Genomic DNA, 20,059 nt, shown 5'->3' with positions numbered 1-20,059 from the left:
GCGGTTAAAGGCGCTGCAGTCTGGAACTGCAAGACCGCTACGGTCGCAGGTTCGAATCCTGCCTCGGGCATGGATGTTTGTGATGTCCTTAGGTTAGTTAGGTTTAACTAGTTCTAAGTTCTAGGGGACTAATGACCTCAGCAGTTGAGTCCCATAGTGCTCAGAGCCATTTGAACCATTTGAACATCTGATTTTATTACGATGGTTTACTCTCCCTGAATAGATGGAAGATTGACATTTGGGTAAAAGGTATCACCTCAACCACAAAATGGTCAAAAAGATGGTCCAGTCATATTAACTCAGCTCACCCTGTTTCTCCACAGGTCTTAGCATGTCTTACATTTAAACAATTGCCTAGACAGAACTGAAAAGACTGAGGAGAAGTTATAAGATGCATAGGAGCTGTTTGAAAGCATGTTGGAGTTTTATTGTAGCAGATAGGTTCCAGAAAGGTGACTCATTTTGAGATATGAGTGTGACATGAATGTGAGTCACTAATGGCTGTAATCGTTAAAAGACATCTCTGTAAGACCCGATGTGGTTGAATACAGAGATTTGATTCAAAATTACAGAGAGTATTTCTACAGGTAACATAACACTATCAGCGACTCTTGCATGTGCCTGTAGAACAAAGACTGACTTTTTATGCAGCTGACAGTAACATAGTCATTGTGATAGTGTTTTTAATAGCGCTGTCCTTACGTAAAATATATGTTGCTGGTGGTGAAAACCATATGCGGTCAGCTTCAAATGTCAGTTCTCAATAGTGTTCCTCGAAAAGAAGATCGTCGTCCCTGCAGCGATTCCCATTTGAACTACACAGTGAGTGTAATCCTACTGCTAGAGGAAAATTACTCGCCATGCAAAGTGACTCTCATGATCGATCTAATTAACTAGTCTATAAGTTTGATATCAACGTCGTGTAGTCTGGTGGGTGGAAGCGATGGCTAGGGTACGACAGGTATCATTCTTGACGTGGACCAATAACTGGCGTTTTTTTCGTTGCGGCGATATCTTTTTTGAAGCATCTTAATAAAATCAGCTGGATTACCGAATTTATAAATTGATACACAGTATAAACCTGATAGTTACAACTTCTCTGTGGTATTACTTTAAGAAACTTTGGATGTGGCGATTCATTTGGTTACGTTAAGAGAGGGTTCAAAAGTGAGGAGGCATCCTGTGACGTGAGACAAAAGTGAGTTGAATACACTTGTCCTGTGATGCATGACGTAACAGATAAGAAAAGGTTTTTTACAACCTGATGAGAAAATGGTTAGAAGAAATGTTGACTGTTCTATAACGTTGAAGGATTTTCACAACAAGCAATGATACTCCAGAGATGTGAAAACTGTGTATGTCTCGATTTCTTCTGCCTTCGAGAGTAGCTTGTATAAATTGGAGAAATGTACATTTCACATGAGAAATTCGAGTTGTATGTCAACAACAGAGCTGTCTCGGACTGGGTAAAGTGGGTTGTTTAAATGGTAGGTCTATGTTTAGATGGAATTTGTTAGACAACATCTAAGCTGCAGCTGCTTGTTTTGATGTGCACTGTGGCTGGTTGCAGCGATTGTTGCGAGGAGTTGGCAACCAGAAGTAACATATGTCATGGGCACAAAGAATGCGGCCTGTCTGATCTTTCCCACAGCAGAGAGGCTTGCAAGCTTACCGGTGTTCTGGATGGATGTGACAGAAGCGGACATGTGAGTTGCGTGAGAGACAATTTAAAATGATGGGTGTTTGCACTGGACGTATTGGTAACATTCAGTTCCTACCACTGCAGTCACCCCCAAACACCCACTGCGGCCAGGGATACTCTGGCACCCACACATGTATACAACTGCAGCTGTGATCATGGTGGAAGTTTTCACTGACCTCTGAGCACTGGCGCAAGTGGTGTATGATGGGGTTGGCATGCTCCATGTGGATCTCGTGACATGAGCACTTGGGATGTGTGTGTGTTTTGGCGATCTCTGACATCTAGGCATGGCAACTACTGCTACAGGCCAGATCGTAGTTTAAGTGTGTCATGATTAGTGCTTCTTAATACATCGCAGTGAACTCTGTCCTGCAGTAACATTTGCTCTTGTCTCTAGCATATCGTACAGTACTCTTACTCTTTCCAAATGTAGAGCAGAGAACCAATTTAGAAATTCTATAGTACTTTTAAGAAACCTATTGCAACATCAGATCAGTTTATTTTTACTGATACATGTACTGGGAGTATGCATGCGTTTGGTATGGGCAAGCATGGCTGGTGTGAGTGTGGGTCTCTCTCCGTGAACTTCCAACAAGATCGGTCGTATTTTACGGAAATACGATGTGAAATGTGTTTTCCGACCTCCATCTAAAATTAGAGCGCTTTTGAATTCTGTTAAGGATGATCTCGATCTGTGTAAGGAGGGTGCATATCGCATTCCTTGTAGCTACGGCATGGCATATATTGGTCAAAATATCAGGACCGTGGAGGACCGATGTACTGAGCATAAACGGCACACACGATTACAGCAGCCAAGTAGATCTGCTATTGTCGAACATACACTCCTGGAAATTGAAATAAGAACACCGTGAATTCATTGTCCCAGGAAGGGGAAACTTTATTGACACATTCCTGGGGTCAGATACATCACATGATCACACTGACAGAACCACAGGCACATAGACACAGGCAACAGAGCATGCACAATGTCGGCACTAGTACAGTGTATATCCACCTTTCGCAGCAATGCAGGCTGCTATTCTCCCATGGAGACGATCGTAGAGATGCTGGATGTAGTCCTGTGGAACGGCTTGCCATGCCATTTCCACCTGGCGCCTCAGTTGGACCAGCGTTCGTGCTGGACGTGCAGACCGCGTGAGACGACGCTTCATCCAGTCCCAAACATGCTCAATGGGGGACAGATCCGGAGATCTTGCTGGCCAGGGTAGTTGACTTACACCTTCTAGAGCACGTTGGGTGGCACGGGATACATGCGGACGTGCATTGTCCTGTTGGAACAGCAAGTTCCCTTGCCGGTCTAGGAATGGTAGAACGATGGGTTCGATGACGGTTTGGATGTACCGTGCACTATTCAGTGTCCCCTCGACGATCACCAGTGGTGTACGGCCAGTGTAGGAGATCGCTCCCCACACCATGATGCCGGGTGTTGGCCCTGTGTGCCTCGGTCGTATGCAGTCCTGATTGTGGCGCTCACCTGCACGGCGCCAAACACGCATACGACCATCATTGGCACCAAGGCAGAAGCGACTCTCATCGCTGAAGACGACACGTCTCCATTCGTCCCTCCATTCACGCCTGTCGCGACACCACTGGAGGCGGGCTGCACGATGTTGGGGCGTGAGCGGAAGACGGCCTAACGGTGTGCGGGACCGTAGCCCAGCCTCGCCGATATCCCAGGAGCAACAGTGTCCCTAATTTGCTGGGAAGTGGCGGTGCGGTCCCCTACGGCACTGCGTAGGATCCTACGGTCTTGGCGTGCATCCGTGCGTCGCTGCGGTCCGGTCCCAGGTCGACGGGCACGTGCACCTTCCGCCGACCAATGGCGACAACTTCGATGTACTGTGGAGACCTCACGCCCCACGTGTTGAGCAATTCGGCGGTACGTCCACCCGGCCTCCCGCATGCCCACTATACGCCCTCGCTCAAAGTCCGTCAACTGCACATACGGTTCACGTCCACGCTGTCGCGGCATGCTACCAGTGTTAAAGACTGCGATGGAGCTCCGTATGCCACGGCAAACTGGCTGCCACTGACGGCGGCGGTGCACAAATGCTGCGCAGCTAGCGCCATTCGACGGCCAACACCGCGGGTCCTGGTGTGTCCGCTGTGCCGTGCGTGTGATCATTGCTTGTACAGCCCTCTCGCAGTGTCCGGAGCAAGTATGGCGGGTCTGACACACCGGTGTCAATGTGTTCTTTTTTCCATTTCCAGGAGTGTATATAATAACTCCGAGATATTGGCATGCTCGTCCAGCTATTCGGACAGTGTTATTAAGGAGGCAGTTGAGATTAAATTAACAAGCAACCTCGTTAACAGGGATGGAGGTTTTTGTTTAAACTCTGTTTGGAATCCGGCTCTCTCCCTTGTCAAAAAACAGAGGGACAGAGTCAATGCTACCTCACCTGCGAGTTCGTAATCTCTATCGATAGCTCTGACTTTGGTCATCTTTGGTGGCACTAGTGTTCAGTGTGTGTGTTATCTTTCCTGCATCAGTGCGAGAACCGAGGTTTTAAATTTGCATGTATGTCGCCTGTCCGTTGCAGTTTGCCTTGAAAATGGCGGGGTGATTTCCTGCCGAAAATATCGGCGGTCGCTGAAAGTGTTACCTGGCTGAATTCCCGGAAGTTATTTGAATTTTGATAATTAAAACAGTTTACAGACATGACTCTCGTTTTCCTAAGTCACTGTTCAATCATTTTCTACTTACTTTATCTGGCGATAAGACTCGTCCAGGCACGCCACATACGTGCCTGTGAACTGACGTAAACAAAGTGGACTGGTGACTAACAACAGACCGGAGTACTATTACAGTGGAAAACATTTATTGATGAACAAAGCTCGAAAGGTAATGACTGAGCGCGTTATCTTCAAATTACACGCCTTGTATAAGGAGATACGAGACCGAAGATAAGGCGTACCACCATCTGGAGAAGGATGTAGAAGATAAGAAATGGTTATCTACTGTTATCTAAACAGTGGGTGCTTCTGAAAGAATGTGATCGATGCCACATTCAAGCACCTCTAAACCATCGTAAAACTTCTGTTCATGAAGGTTTATACAAACTTGTGAATTATATCCGTGAATATTTTGCACCATTCGCTGAGGCAGTGCGACACTTTCTTGCATTTTCGATAGTGCAAGATAAAATCAGCGACGCATTGTCCGCTGTAACGTTGCTGACATATGCTCGTTGTCGGTTCATGAAATACTTTGTAATTCATTTACTTGTTCATTAAACAAGTCTGAAGGATCTCACATAGTGTGTTTTCTTACGGAGTGACATTTGTAACACAGCGAACACATTGGAATGTACACATAGTCCGAGATCACAGTTCACCGTTGGAGATTCACGGTGAAAGCTGAATGGATTCCAATACTTAAAAGCAATCACAGCTTTCAAAAAATCACAAGAAACCATATGTTACTAAACCACGTTAAGTTCTGATCGATATGTAATAGCGAGAAACACTACACACATGTAAAAGGATGTGGAAGAATGCAGAGCACTCGTCAAAGTAAATACTGGCAAATTACGAAATATAAAAATTTTTCGAAATCATAAGGACCTGCTGGACTAAAAATAACATAGAGTGACTGAAAAGAACCGAACACCAAAAAATAATTAATATGGAGCAATAAAATTTCGGGAATACATGTGTCTAGGCAACATATTTAAATCACTAACACCGCAACATCACAGGTTAATGTAAGCTCGAGATAAGCCATTGTAAATGTTATATTCTGGTACAGTAATGACCGGTGTAGCCGTCAGAATGTTGAAAGCAAGCACACAAAAGTGCTTTCATTGTTTTCTTTGTGTGGTGGAGTTCCATGCCTGGTGCACTTTGTCGGTCAATACACGGACGGTTAATGCTGGGTGTGGATAACACTGGAATTGTCGTCCGATGATGTCCCATATGTGCTCGAGAGCAGACAGATCTGGTGATCGCGCAGGCCGTGGCAACATGTAGACACTCTGCAGAGAACATTGGTATGTGGACGAGCGTTATCATGTTGGAAAACACCCCCTGAAATGCTGTTCATGAATGGCAGCACAGCAGGTCGAATCACCAGATTGAGTTGAAATTTGCAGTCAGGGCGCGTGGAATTACCACGCGAGTGCTACTGCTGTCATACGAAACCGCGCTCCAGACCTTAACTCCAGGTACAGCTCCAGTTTGTCCAGTATGCAGACAAATTGGTTCCAGGCTCTTAACTAGGCTCATTCTTACCAACACAATGTCATCATTGGCACCAAAGCAGACCCAGCTTTTCCAATAAAACACGATAGACCTCCAACCCGGCCACTCTCGCTAGACACCACTGAAGTGGCAAATGGCGATAGGCAAGGGTCAATAGAATATATGCTACATGCCTTCTGGCTCGGAGCTGTCCTCGAAGTGATCGGCTTTGTACCGGTTCGCTGCGTCGCTGTAGTGCCAACTGTTGCCCAAATTGCTGTTTCAGATGCAGTACGATGCACCAGAGCCGTATGCCTTCCTGTAATGTCACGTGGCCGTCCAGAACCAGGTCTATTTGCGACCGTACATTCCCGGGACCACCGCTCCCAGCAACCAAACACAGCGGCTACATTTCCGCCAAGTATTCCTACAGTACAACAGAAGAACATCCAATTTCTTATAGCCCTATTACCCGACCCCGTTCTCTACTAGCGCCAGGCTTATGCGACAGGCGTGATACTTGAATAACATAATCTTGTCCAAATACACCAACGAACTTTTGTTTATGTAGCCAACTCCGACCTGATGTCATGATTTTTTTTCCCGTCAGTGTATATCGTCATTCAATAATAGAAAGGGAGTATGAAATAGGGTATCATTAAAGATGCTCGAAACATAAAGCTAAAAAATGTTGAATGAGTAACGGAAGGAGACTCTTGAATGTAACGAATACGAGATGCCTACTCTACAGATCACTTAAGAAGAATTAATGTTCAGACTATTGCATAAAAGCTCAGGAGATAATAAACGCTCAGGATTTACTTGACATATGTATCGAAAACGTAGTCAAGAAAAGTTGATTATCACAGTCTCACCTGTGCGTCATAAATTACTTAACGACAGTCATTTCTACCATGAAACTGTGACTGGGTTTAATTAACTTTCCTTAAAATAAACAGCTGTGAAATCTTCCGCCACAAAATGTAGTCCACTTGCAGTCAAGAGAAACAAGGCCATACTAAGATGCACAGAAAAATCCGATGTGAATAACACGGTTCACGTTAACTAAACACTTACTGCAGAAGGTGCCAAATACTGAAAAACTCTAAAACATTCAGACGGAATCGCGCAGACAGAAGCGAATAAGTTTTATTGTTCGTCCTGCAGGGTGTTGACCTTCACGTCTGTATCGCAAATATCAGTCAGGTTTTAAATACGTACTTTATGATTATCTACGTTCCAAGCTAATCTATATTAACTGACACAACCACAAGTTTGGTCATGATCTGCAGTCCGTTGACGAAATAAACTTTATAAGTACGGCCAACCGCCGATGTGTATGCATTAGTATGAAAGGTAGCTCATAGGAAAATGATAATTTCAAAATAATGAATCACTGCCGGATGAGGTGTTCATTCACATCTTTCTACAGGAATAAGAAACCGAAGGAATCAGGATTGTGTCGGTCTTAGGCGACTTAGGTAAAGCACGGAGAAACCTAAATCTGTTTAAGCAGACGGTCATGTGAACCCAGCTCGTTCCGAAAGCACGTCCCCTATCAGCAGTTTATCCATTAGTACAACCAGAGCCAGGTCCCTGCAACTGTGGGTAAAATGTGAATTTTGTGACAGCTATTTTGCAACATTATCTGTTGTACACCCGGAAAACGTTTATGTTGTCAATATTAACAATTTCACCATTTTATTCGGGACATAATATTGGTGTATGGCGAAGAAAGCTTTCCTAAATAAAAATATGTAGTGACGTAGAACATTCTCCTACTCATGGTAAAGATTTTGGTTGAACTAAAGAGCGCTAAATCCTAATAGGAAATGGAAAATATTGAACACATATGAACTATGAAACTGAGAAACCTTTTAAAGTTTGAATAGTAAGTTAAAAACAATAAGATATTGAGCAGACTAGCCGAAGAAGAAAGTGTATGTAGAGATATTACAAGATTCTCTTCTGAGAGTCAGAGTTCTCACTCATTTCCTCAAGCTTGTCATTGATCTGAAACATCGAGTTTCAGTAGTCCTGTAACTTGATTTTTACCCTGCTTAGTCTGACCATATTCGATAACAGTCTAAACGCCTGTTTGGATTAAACGTCGAATATCTGTTGCAGAGAAGACGAGAGAAGTGTTAACTCTGTGGAAATGAGCCAGGTTAAGCCACCCCCTTCAGACCAGCCATCGCACGAGAATGACAGCGAGATGCCGGTAAGTACAAGGGATGATGACATAACTGCGACTAATTAAAAGTGAGCAAATTTCAACGACAAACTTGATTACTGAACCTTTATGTTGCTTACGTTGACGATGTGTTTGGTTCTCCAAAATCAATAAAAAGTAGAGAGGATGCAGACAGTTTATTCATTCATTTATTTATTGCTTATTTAGCCAAAAGAGATTAAGGCCTTCAGGCCCTTTCTTACCTCTGATCAGAAAAAACACATTCCAAAAATATTGCTTAATAACCACAACTATAATAATTTGCGTTATTAATAACAATTTTAATAGGCAGTGAACTAAAGTCTTTATTAATTATGCAAAACACAATGTGCAGACTGTTTATAAATTAGTTACACAATAGTAACCTTTAATCGATAAAAGGTAAACAACTTACAGATATGTTTGATTTAGCACTGAATGAAGTACATCTTCCAGTTTTACAAAGGTTCACTTTGGCTACATTTTGTAACAGTGCAGACCTTATTCACTTGCTATGTCAGAGACTGCTTGCCGACCCAGCCTTGGTTTCCCATGTGATACACAGCCAGTTTCGATGAAACAACTGTATTAGTTAATAATAATTTGTCTTTGAGGTATTGGCTAGCGATATTTAGTCCTGAACTGTCTCCGAAAGTATTAGAGGATTTGGATTCACCAAACCATAAACAACACTGGGCACACTTTCACGGTTATAAGATTCCATTATGACTTTTGTAATAACTCATTCGCGCATGTCACCTAGTGGGAACGTCGGGAACTAACAATGTTAGGCAGTAATAAGACTTTAAGAGATACTGCATTCAGTGCTGTATCAAACATTTCGGTAAGTTATTTACCCTTTTCACAATTAAAGGTTACTTTTGTATAACCAATTAATACACACCATTTATCTCTTTTTCTACGTACGAAGACGTGTTTCGACACCTGTGTATCATCTTCTGTGGGTCTCAATTTGTTTCTGTAAAATATCACACAAAGTTCATGGTTGTTTTTCTATTTTAGACCTACAACAATAACCCAAGCATTTTGTTTAATTTGTTTCGATTGCTCACCTAAAACTACATTGCTTGTGAAAATGATTTACTTTATTCTTTTTATCATTTTGATAGTATGTCATCTGCAAAGTAATCGTAGTGAAATTGGCTTTTTTTATGAAAATTCGTCTTCGCGAATACTGACAGTGTACGTCAGTGTACTTGCTGATTTTCGTCAGCTGTGCATCTCTCGCGGGTTTTCTTTTGGAATTTTGTGCACTTTTTTTCCATACCTTCTTTATGTTTCACTCGCAGCTGTTTTCACTCGTATTTTACAAAACATGGTATCTGAGTAAATACTTATGTCGCCATATTCATAGAGATGCACTATGTTATTGTCACCACTCACTTGTTCTTCTTTCTGTTTTTGTTTGGTATGGCGCTAATTTTTAAAGTTTGATGAAAACAATACTGTGTGTGTCGCTTGAGAGATAACTTAAATGATGTGTGTGTGTGTGTTTAATGAGAGAGAGAGAGGAGGGCGGGGGGAGAGAAAGGGAGGAGCGTTTAGAGAAGAATATGGTTTTGATTATTCGAGGATGATTGACGTATGTTTTATATGGCGATGTGACTGCGTATACTTGACTGAGAGTCGAAAACGGTGTTTTGTTGCATAGTGTTGTATTTTCGATCAATACTTTCTTTTCTGGTATCATTGTTTTTTGTCTGTGGTAGTTCTTCTCAATTGTAAGGTTTCAATAGAGACTGTTCCTTTTTCTGTGTATCTTTTGTTGTGTGGGTGGTGGTTTTCTTGTATGAAACGAACTGAAAAGTTGGAGTGAGGCTCAGAATATATTGTTTTAAATTTTTACATGCTTGACTTACCAAAACTGGCATGGACTACAGCTTAACTGATATATTACAGCTTATATTTTGTCTCTGGATGTTTCCTTAGTGTTTAGATTTTTCTGTACTGTATTCTTTGTGTGTAACTATATTTGTGGTCCAAGTTTCTTCGGAATATTTCTTACGTTGTGTATGTTTTTGTTGCTGTATTTTAGTATGTGCCATGCTGAGATTTTTGTAAGATGTTCCTAGTTCCCTGTGTTCTCTGTGTTTGTCATATGTTGATTTACCTGGATCTTGATTATGGCTCGTAATTTATCCGTGGTTTGATGTTTTTGAAATTCGTCCTCTTTGTTGTTCAGTTTATTATTTGGGCGTTGTTCCATTTATCTCTGGCTATTGTGTATTGCGTGTTTTGTGATTAGTTCCTGTGTATAATTGAGTCTGTTCAGTGTTTTGTTGAGCCTGTGTAGCACGTCTCTCAGACTTGTATCTGTTTATAACTGCGTGATCGGATTGGTTGTGAACGGTTGAACTTGTGACGCTGGGTTTCCTGAACATTCCAAAATGATGTTTGCAGTTCATGTACGGTCATGTCAAGGAAATAAAATTGTCTACTTTTTTCTCAAAGGTGAATTTCATTGTAGGGTTTACTGTTGTTGCGGTTTTCAGTCCAGAGACTGGTTTGATGCAGCTCTCCACGCTACCCTATCCAGTGCAAGCTTCTACAGGTACCTACTGCAACCTATATCCTTCTGAATCTGCTTAGTATATTCATCTATTGGTCTCCCTCTACGATTTTTACCCTCCACGCTGCCCTCCAATTCTAAATTGGTGATCCCTTGATGCCTCGGAACATGTCCTACCAACCGATCCCTTCTTCTAATCAAGTTGTGCCACAAATTCCTCTTCTCCCTAATTCTCTTCAGTACCTCCTCATTAGTTACATGATCTATGCATTTAATCTTCAGCAATCTTCTGTAGCACCACATTTCGAAAGCCTCTATTCTGTTCGTGTCTACAATATTTATCGTCCATGTTTCACTTCCATATACGATTACGCTCCTTAGAAATACTTTGAGAAAAGACTTCCTGACACTTAAATCTATACTCGATGTTAACAAATTTCTCTTCTTCAGAAACGCTTACCTTGCCATTGTCAATTTACATTTAATGTCCTCTCTACTTCGACCATCATCAATTATTTTGTTCCCCAAATAGCAAAACTCGTTTACTACTTTAAGTGTCCCATTTCCTAATCTAATTCCCTCAGCATCACCCGACTTAATTCGACTACATTCCATTATCCTCATTTTGCTTTTGTTGATCCATTCCGTTCAACTGCTCTTCCAGGTCCTTTGCTGTCTCTGACAGAATTACAATGTCATCTGCAAACCTCAAAGTTTTTATTTCTTCTCCATGGATTTTAATTCCTCCTCCAAATTTTTCTTTTGTGTCCTTTACTGCTATTTCAATATACAGATTGAATAACATGGGGGATAGGCTACAACCCTGTCTCACTCCCTTCCCAACCACTACTACCCTTTCATGCACCTCGGTGCAGTGTCATCTGGTTTCCGTACAAATTGAAAATAGCCTTTCGTGCCCCGTATTTGACCCCTACCACCTTCAGAATCTGAAAGAGAATTTTCCAGTCAACATTGTCTAAAGCTTTTCTAAGTCTACAAATGCTAGACTCGTACTTTGTCTTTCCTTAATCTATCTTCTAATATAGTCGTAGTGACAGTATTGCCTTACGTATTTCACCGTTTCTACGGAATCCATACTGATCTTCCTCAAGGTGTGCTTCTATCAGTGTTTCCGTTCGTCTGTAAAGATTTCGTGTAAGTCTTTTGGAACCGTGACTTATTAAACTGATAGTTCGGCAATTTTCACACCTGTCAACATCTGATTTCTTTGGGCTTGGAATTATTATATTCTTCTTGAAATCTGAGGGAATTTTGCCTGTCTCATACATCTTGCCCACCATATCGTAGAGTTTTGTCAGGGCTGGCTCTTCCAAGACTATCAGTAATTTTAATGGGACGTTGTCTACTTCCAGAGCCTTGTCTCTACTTAGGTGTTTCAGTGCTCTGTCAGATTCTCCACGCAGTATCATATCTCCCATTTTATCTTCATCTACGTCCTCCCCATTTCTATAATATTGCCCTCGAGTACATCACCCTTGTATAGACCCTCTACATACTCCTTCCACCTTTCTGCTTTCCCTTCTTTGCTTAGGACTGGTTTTCCATCTCAGTTCTTGATATTTATACGAGTGGTTCTCTTTCCTCCAAGCGTCTCTCTTATTTTCCTGTAGGCAGTATCTATCTTACCCCTAGTGAGATAAGCCTCTACATACTTACATTTGTCCTCTAACTACCACTGCCTAGCCATTTTGCACTTCCTGTCGATCTTATTTTAAAGACGTTTCTATTCCTTCTTGCCTGCTGCATTTACTGCATTTTTATATTTTCTCCTTTCATCAAATAAATTCAATCTCTCTCCTGTTACCCAAGGATTTCTACTAGCCTCGTCTTTTTACCTACTTGAACCTGTGCTGCCTTCACTATTTCATCTCTCAAAGCTGCCCATTCTTCTTCTACTGTATTTCTTTCCCCCATTCTTGTCAATCGTTCCCTACTGCTCCCTCTGAAACTCTACAACCTCTGGTTCTTTCAGTTTATCCAGGTCCCATGTCCTTAAATTCCTACGATTTTGGAGTTTCTTCAGTTTTAATCTACAATTCATAACCAATAAATTGTGTTCAGAGTCAACATCTACCACTGGAAATGTCTTACAATTTAAAACCTGGTTACTAAACCTCTGTCTTAGCATTATATAATCTATCTGAAACTTTCCAGTGCCTCCAGACCTCTTCAGGTATGCAACCTTCTTTCATGATTCTTAAACCAAGTGTTCACTATGATTAAGTTATGCTCTGTGCAAAATTCTACCAGGCGGCTTCTTCTTTCATTCCTTACCCCCATTCCATATTCACTTCCTACTTTTCTTTCTTTTCCTTTTCCTACTAACGAATTCCAGTCCCCATGACTATTAAATTTTCGTCTCTCCTCATTATCTGAATGATTTCTTTTATCTCATCATACATTTCTTCAATCCCTTCGTCATCTGCGCAGCTAGTTGTCATATAAACTTGTGCTACTGTGGTAGGCGTGGGCTTCTATTTTGTCTATAGTAATGCGTTCACTATGCTGTTCGTAGTAGCTTACCCGCGCTCCAACTTTTTATTCATTATTAAACGTACGCCTACATTATCCCTATTTGATTTTGTATTTATAACCCTGTATTCACCTGACCGGAAATGTTGTTCCATCTGCCGCTGAACCTCACAAATTTCCACTATATTTAACTTTAACCTATCCATTTCCATTTTTAAATATTCTAACCTACCTGCCCGATTAAGGATCTGACATTCCAAGATCCGATCCGCAGAATGCCAGATTTGTTTCTGGTTTACTATGTTTATGTAACTGTGTAGTTGTTTTATGTGGGTGTTTTGTTCATCTAACCTAGCAAGTGGTATCACCCACATAACGGTAATAATATTTAACCTGGTATTGTTTTGGTTGTAATATTTCTTTCAATATTTAGTTCTCAGTTTTAGAAATATGTTTGGAAGTGGACAGTTGATGAGTGATCTATTGGTAGGCCTTTTTTTTGTAAACAGAACTCGTTGAAAGTGTAATATTTCTGTACTGTTCCAATTTCCTCACCCGAGAAAGTTGAGAAACACCATTCCTTATTTTCCACTGTGGAATGAAGGAGTAGTCTTTCTCTGTTTCTTTATTTTTGTATTCCTTCACTCTCTCTTTATTTTATTGCTCCTAGTGCTCGTCATCTTCAGATCTATTTCAGAATAACACAGACTTGGAAATTTATTTTAGTTTCTTTTTGTAATATCGTAAATGTTGTTGCTGCTATAGTGTGCGGAGGGTACGTGTGTGCGTGTTCGACGGTTCTGCCATCGTTTCACCTTTACGCCTTATATGAGTTCGAGGAAAAAATACATTTTCTGACTCATATTCGCATGTGAGTCTCAGATTTTTTAAAGTAAGTTTCTGGGTGATGCAAGGTGTCTTTCTTGCAAAATTTCCCCCTGCAATTCTTTAGCATTTTGGTGGCTGTCGCTGTGACAAAACAAATCGGTGATTGTAGGGAGAACAAAAGATAGGAGACACATATTGAAATTATTAGTTACCCCTCCCTTCCTACATGAAAACTGAATGCAGCATCTGGATGTAGAATGACTTAAATTCAAGGATTGTTAAAGTGAAACAGATATTCGCATGTGAGTCTCAGATTTTTTAAAGTAAGTTTCTGGGTGATGCAAGGTGTCTTTCTTGCAAAATTTCCCCCTGCAATTCTTTAGCATTTTGGTGGCTGTCGCTGTGACAAAACAAATCGGTGATTGTAGGGAGAACAAAAGATACGAGACACATATTGAAATTATTAGTTACCCCACCCTTCCTACATGAAAACTGAATGCAGCATCTGGATGTAGAATGACTTAAATTCAAGGATTGTTAAAGTGAAACAGAGTCTTTGCTGATAAATAAACACTACAGAAATTAAGAAGCATAGTCATGAGGCTTTCAGAGAGCCTGCGAATAATTATCTCATTGTTCAGGCATGTCTCCCAATGTCGCACTAGTTTTTCTACATCCTCCTTGAAGGTGGATAATCATTGATGATCGAGCTATTCTTCTACGACGTCACGCAGCACAAGATATCAGTTGAAGTGTTAACATTTCTGGGCCTTGTTTAAGGCAACAAACACAAGACAATAAGTTGTGCTTCCGAAAGAACAAAGAATTGTGTTGCAGAGTTGGTATCTGACCTTGCATTATCACGAAGGAAAATCACAACTCGGAAGAATTTGCCTTTGGTAGTTCTGTAAAGTGGTACAATAGCATGGACAGCTGATTGTGGTCCAAACTAGCAACTAGTCGAATATTAATATGGCCTGCATACAGAAATACACTCCTGGAATTGGAAAACAGAACACATTGACACCGGTGTGTCAGACCCACCATACTTGCTCCGGACACTGCGAGAGGGCTGTACAAGCAATGATCACACGCACGGCACAGCGGACACACCAGGACCCGCGGTGTTGGCCGTCGAATGGCGCTAGCTGCGCAGCATTTGTGCACCGCCGCCGTCAGTGTCAGCCAGTTTGCCGTGGCATACGGAGCTCCATCGCAGTCTTTAACACTGGTAGCATGCCGCGACAGCGTGGACGTGAACCGTATGTGCAGGTGACGGACTTTGAGCGAGGGCGTATAGTGGGCATGCGGGAGGCCGGGTGGACGTACCGCCGAATTGCTCAACACGTGGGGCGTGAGGTCTCCACAGTACATCGATGTTGTCGCCAGTGGTCGGCGGAAGGTGCACGTGCCCGTCGACCTGGGACCGGACCGCAGCGACGCACGGATGCACGCCAAGACCGTAGGATCCTACGCAGTGCCGTAGGGGACCGCACCGCCACTTCCCAGCAAATTAGGGACACTGTTACTCCTGGGGTATCGGCGAGGACCATTCGCAACCGTCTCCATGAAGCTGGGCTACGGTCCCGCACACCGTTAGGCCGTCTGCCGCTCACGCCCCAACATCGTGCAGCCCGCCTCCAGTGGTGTCGCGACAGGCGTGAATGGAGGGACGAATGGAGACGTGTCGTCTTCAGCGATGAGAGTCGCTTCTGCCTTGGTGCCAATGATGGTCGTATGCGTGTTTGGCGCCGTGCAGGTGAGCGCCACAATCAGGACTGCATACGACCGAGGCACACAGGGCCAACACCCGGCATCATGGTGTGGGGAGCGATCTCCTACACTGGCCGTACACCACTGGTGATCGTCGAGGGGACACTGAATAGTGCACGGTACATCCAAACCGTCATCGAACCCATCGTTCTACCATTCCTAGACCGGCAAGGGAACTTGCTGTTCCAACAGGACAATGCACGTCCGCATGTATCCCGTGCCACCCAGAGTGCTCTAGAAGGTGTAAGTCAACTACCCTGGCCAGCAAGATCTCCGGATCTGTCCCCCATTGAGCATGTTTGGGACTGGATGAAGCGTCGTCTCACGCGGTCTGCACGTCCAGCACGAACGCTGGTCCAACTGAGGCGCCAGGTGGAAATGGCATGGCAAGCCGTTCCACAGGACTACATCCAGCATCTCTACGATCGTCTCCATGGGAGAATAGCAGCCTGCATTGCTGCGAAAGGTGGATATACACTGTACTAGTGCCGACATTGTGCATGCTCTGTTGCCTGTGTCTATGTGCCTGTGGTTCTGTCAGTGTGATCATGTGATGTATCTGACCCCAGGAATGTGTCAATAAAGTTTCCCCTTCCTGGGACAATGAATTCACGGTGTTCTTATTTCAATTTCCAGGAGTGTATACGAACGTGACGTTTCAATAGCAGCTCTGCACCAACGCTGTATTGGTCATTAAAAAAGAAGCCACCAGCTGATAAACCAATGTCTTTATTTGTTTCATTTTGGATAGAAGCCATTATCAGATTGTCTGTGAACGAGAAATACGTAGCAAATAACATAAAATATAACTATACAAAAAATATACACTACTGGCCATTAAAATTGCTACGCCAAGAAGAAATGCAGATGATAAACGGGTATTCAACGGACAAATATACTAGAACTGACAAGTGATTACATTTTCACGAAATTTGGGTGCATAGATCCTGAGAAATCAGTACCCAGAACAACCACCTCTGGCCGTTATAACGGCCTTGATACGCCTGAGCATTGAGTCAAACAGAGCTTGGATGACGTGTACAGGTACAGCTGTCCATGCAGCTTCAACACGATACCACAGTTCATCAAGAGTAGTGACTGGCGCATTGTGACGAGCCAGTTGTTCGGCCACCATTGACCAGACTTTTTCAGTTGATGAGAGATCTGGAGAATGTGCTGGCCAGGGCTGCAGTCGAACATTTTCTGTATCCAGAAAGGCCCGTACAGGACCTGCAACATGCCGTTGTACATTATCCTACTGCAATGTAGGGTTTCGCAGGGATCGAATGAAGGGTAGAGCCACGGGTCGTAAGACATCTGAAATGTAACGTCCACTGTTCAAAGTGCCGTCAATGCGAAGAAGAGGTGACCGAGACGTGTAACCAACGGCACCCCATACCATCACGCCGGGTGATACGCCAGTATGGCAATGACGAATACACGCTTCCAATGTGCGTTCACCGCGATGTCGCCAAACATGGATTCGACCATCATGATGCTGTAAACAGAACCTGGATTCATCCGAAAAAATGACGTTTTGCCATTCGTGCACCCAGGTTCGTCGTTGAGTACACCTAGCAGACGCTCCTGTCTGTGATGCAGCCTCAAGGGTAACAGCAGCAATGGTCTCCGAGCTGATAGTCATGCTGCTGCAAACGTCGTCGAACTGTTCGTGCAGATGGTTGTTGTCTTGCAAACGTTCCCATCTGTTGACTCAGGGATCGAGACGTGGCTGCACAATCCGTTACAGCCAAATGGATAAGATGCCTGTCATCTCGACTGCTGGTGATACGAGGCCGTTGGGATCCAGCACGGCGTTCCGTATTACCCCCCTGAACCCACCGATTCCATATTCTGTTAAAAGTCATTGGATCTCGACCAACGCGAGCAGCAATGTCGCGATACGATAAACCGCAATCGCGATAGGCTATAATCCGACCTTTATCAAAGTAGGAAACGTGATGGTACGCATTTCTCCTCCTTGCACGAGGCATCACAACAACGTTTCACTAGGCAACGCCGGTCAACTGCTGTTTGTGTATGAGAAATTGGTTGGAAATTTTCCTCATGTCAGCACGTTTTAGGTGTCGCCACCGGCGCCAACCTTGTGTGAATGCTCTGAAAAGCTAATCATTTGCATATCACAGCATCTTCTTCCTGTCGGTTAAGTTTCGCGTCTGTAGCACGACATCTTCGTGGTGTAGCAATTTTAATGGCCAGTAGTGTACAAGCGTATGGATCTACAAGTATCCTGAAAATTAAACAGCTGAAATACACGCCATGAACATCATAGTGATCAGATACATAACGACAGTATATAATAAAGCTGCCATGTCAAAAAAATGGTTCAAATGGCTCTGAGCACTATGGGACTCAACTGCTGTGGTCATAAGTCCCCTAGAACTTAGAACTACTTAAACCTAACTAACCTAAGGACAGCACACAACACCCAGCCATCACGAGGCAGAGAAAATCCCTGACCCCGCCGGGAATCGAACCCGGGAACACGGGCGTGGGAAGCGAGAACGCTACCGCACGACCACGAGATGCGGGCGCTGCCATGTCAGACTAACTGATTGGCTACAACGCGACAACCAGGAGGATAATTGAAGCCACCAGAGGGCGGCGGGTAGCATTACGTAGCGACAAAAGCAGGAAACATTATTCTTTCCCATAAGAAATGTAGTACATAAAATTAAACATTAACAGAAGTTCAATATGTGTGAATAATAAAATGAATGAGTAATAGAGATTTACCATTACATAAAAAATACCTTTGACTGAAAAATATATACATGTAAACTGACAGATAAAGAGAATTAAAAATTTCAGAACACTTACATAAATTCAAACCTTCACATAAACATAAACAAAGCAATTTAGAAGAACGATTTAAAAAGACACAATAAAATAGAAATCATACAAGAAATCGAAGACAGGGCAATAGCTCAAACCCTTGCAAAATTAGGTGAGGGAGATTGTACAATTAAAACTCCTTAATAGATAAAATACATAACGTAGTACTAAAAGCCCTTAGGAATGGAAAGCAGAGGACGTAATATAATTTCCAAAAGAATTAGGCTAAGCGGTAACAACAACCTATTCCTTACACGAGCAGTAATTATTATAGTACTAGATTATCAAGGATTTCGCGAACTCGAACCCCCGAACAAATTTGTTTGTTATTTAATTTCTTTATATATCTGGCCAGGAAGATGTTCATGTTGTGTATTTCAGCTGTTTGCTTTTGACGATACTTGTTGCTTTAAAATCTTGTGCGTTCTTGGTATACTTATATTTTCTGTTATTTACTGCGTATTGCTGTTTTTCAGACAAGCTGATGACGGCTTGTACCTGAAACGCGTCAGATAAAGTCATTGGCTTATGAGCTGATGGCTTCTTATTTAGTGACCACTGCAGTAGTTGTGCAACATTCCCATCAGTTTGAAATAAGAACGCATTCTTAGTGCGTGACATTATGCCACAATTACAAAACACTGACCCTTCCTGCCGCAGCAGCTGACTGACCTTTTCTTGCCCAAGCTGGTGACGAACGTCCTCATTCTTGACACATCTTTTGTATTGCGGGTTGCAAATACCAACGTAATATTCATCCACATGCACAGTAAGCCATTAGAATGCTTTTCCATCTGGTGTCGGATCAGATGTTCTAGGCATGTACCCTTTCAGGAGTCATTCTGCTATTTTTTAAGGTTCAAATGGTTCAAATGGCTCTGAGCACTATGGGACTCAACTGCTGTGGTTATCAGTCCCCTAGAACTTAGAACTACTTAAACCTAACTAACCCAAGGACAAGACATCACACACATCCATGCCCGAGGCAGGATTCGAACCTGCGACCGTAGCGGTCGCTCGGCTCCAGACTGTAGCGCCTAGAACCGCACGGCCACTCCGGCCGGCTGCAGTCGCGCGGTTCCGGACTGACGCACCTAGAACCGTTCGGCCACAGCGGCCGGCTATGGCTATGCAGAACATGAACAACACTACTCTGACTCATGCCAGATTCTCTATAGATCTGACGCGAACTAACACAAGGATCTCGAACCACAGTGGCAAGAGCACCAATTTCCGTTTCATCGTTAGGAACTTTGCCGGATATGTTTCCGATGTGTTAAAGATACAGTTGTTCTCAATTTATCATACACATATTTAAATGTACGATGTATAGGGTGAGTACATTGATGATATTTTTCAGTGTATAAATCTCTAGCTCTCGCTGAATTTCGTTGGCATTATCCGTACATGAGAAGCATATCAACTTGTTCTTCGAAGGAATACATCATTCACATTTGCTTGA

General features: G+C 42.9%; 1 protein-coding gene across 2 annotated transcripts in view; it reads left to right on the top strand.

The window, feature by feature from the left end:
• The first annotated feature begins 8,037 nt into the window (after positions 1-8,037).
• LOC126259856 (proton-coupled amino acid transporter-like protein CG1139) overlaps positions 8,038-20,059 on the top strand; it is a 100,437-nt gene continuing 88,415 nt past the window's right edge. For both annotated transcript variants that reach the window (XM_049956913.1, XM_049956912.1), the window contains exon 1: positions 8,038-8,126. In XM_049956913.1, the coding sequence (XP_049812870.1) occupies positions 8,064-8,126 (63 nt within the window). In that variant the 5' untranslated portion in view covers positions 8,038-8,063. The remainder of the gene's footprint in view (positions 8,127-20,059) is intronic.

The sequence above is a fragment of the Schistocerca nitens genome, chromosome 5 (genome assembly GCF_023898315.1).
Source record: "Schistocerca nitens isolate TAMUIC-IGC-003100 chromosome 5, iqSchNite1.1, whole genome shotgun sequence".
Classification (NCBI taxonomy): domain Eukaryota; kingdom Metazoa; phylum Arthropoda; class Insecta; order Orthoptera; family Acrididae; genus Schistocerca; species Schistocerca nitens.
This window is presented reverse-complemented; position numbering and strand designations above follow the sequence as displayed.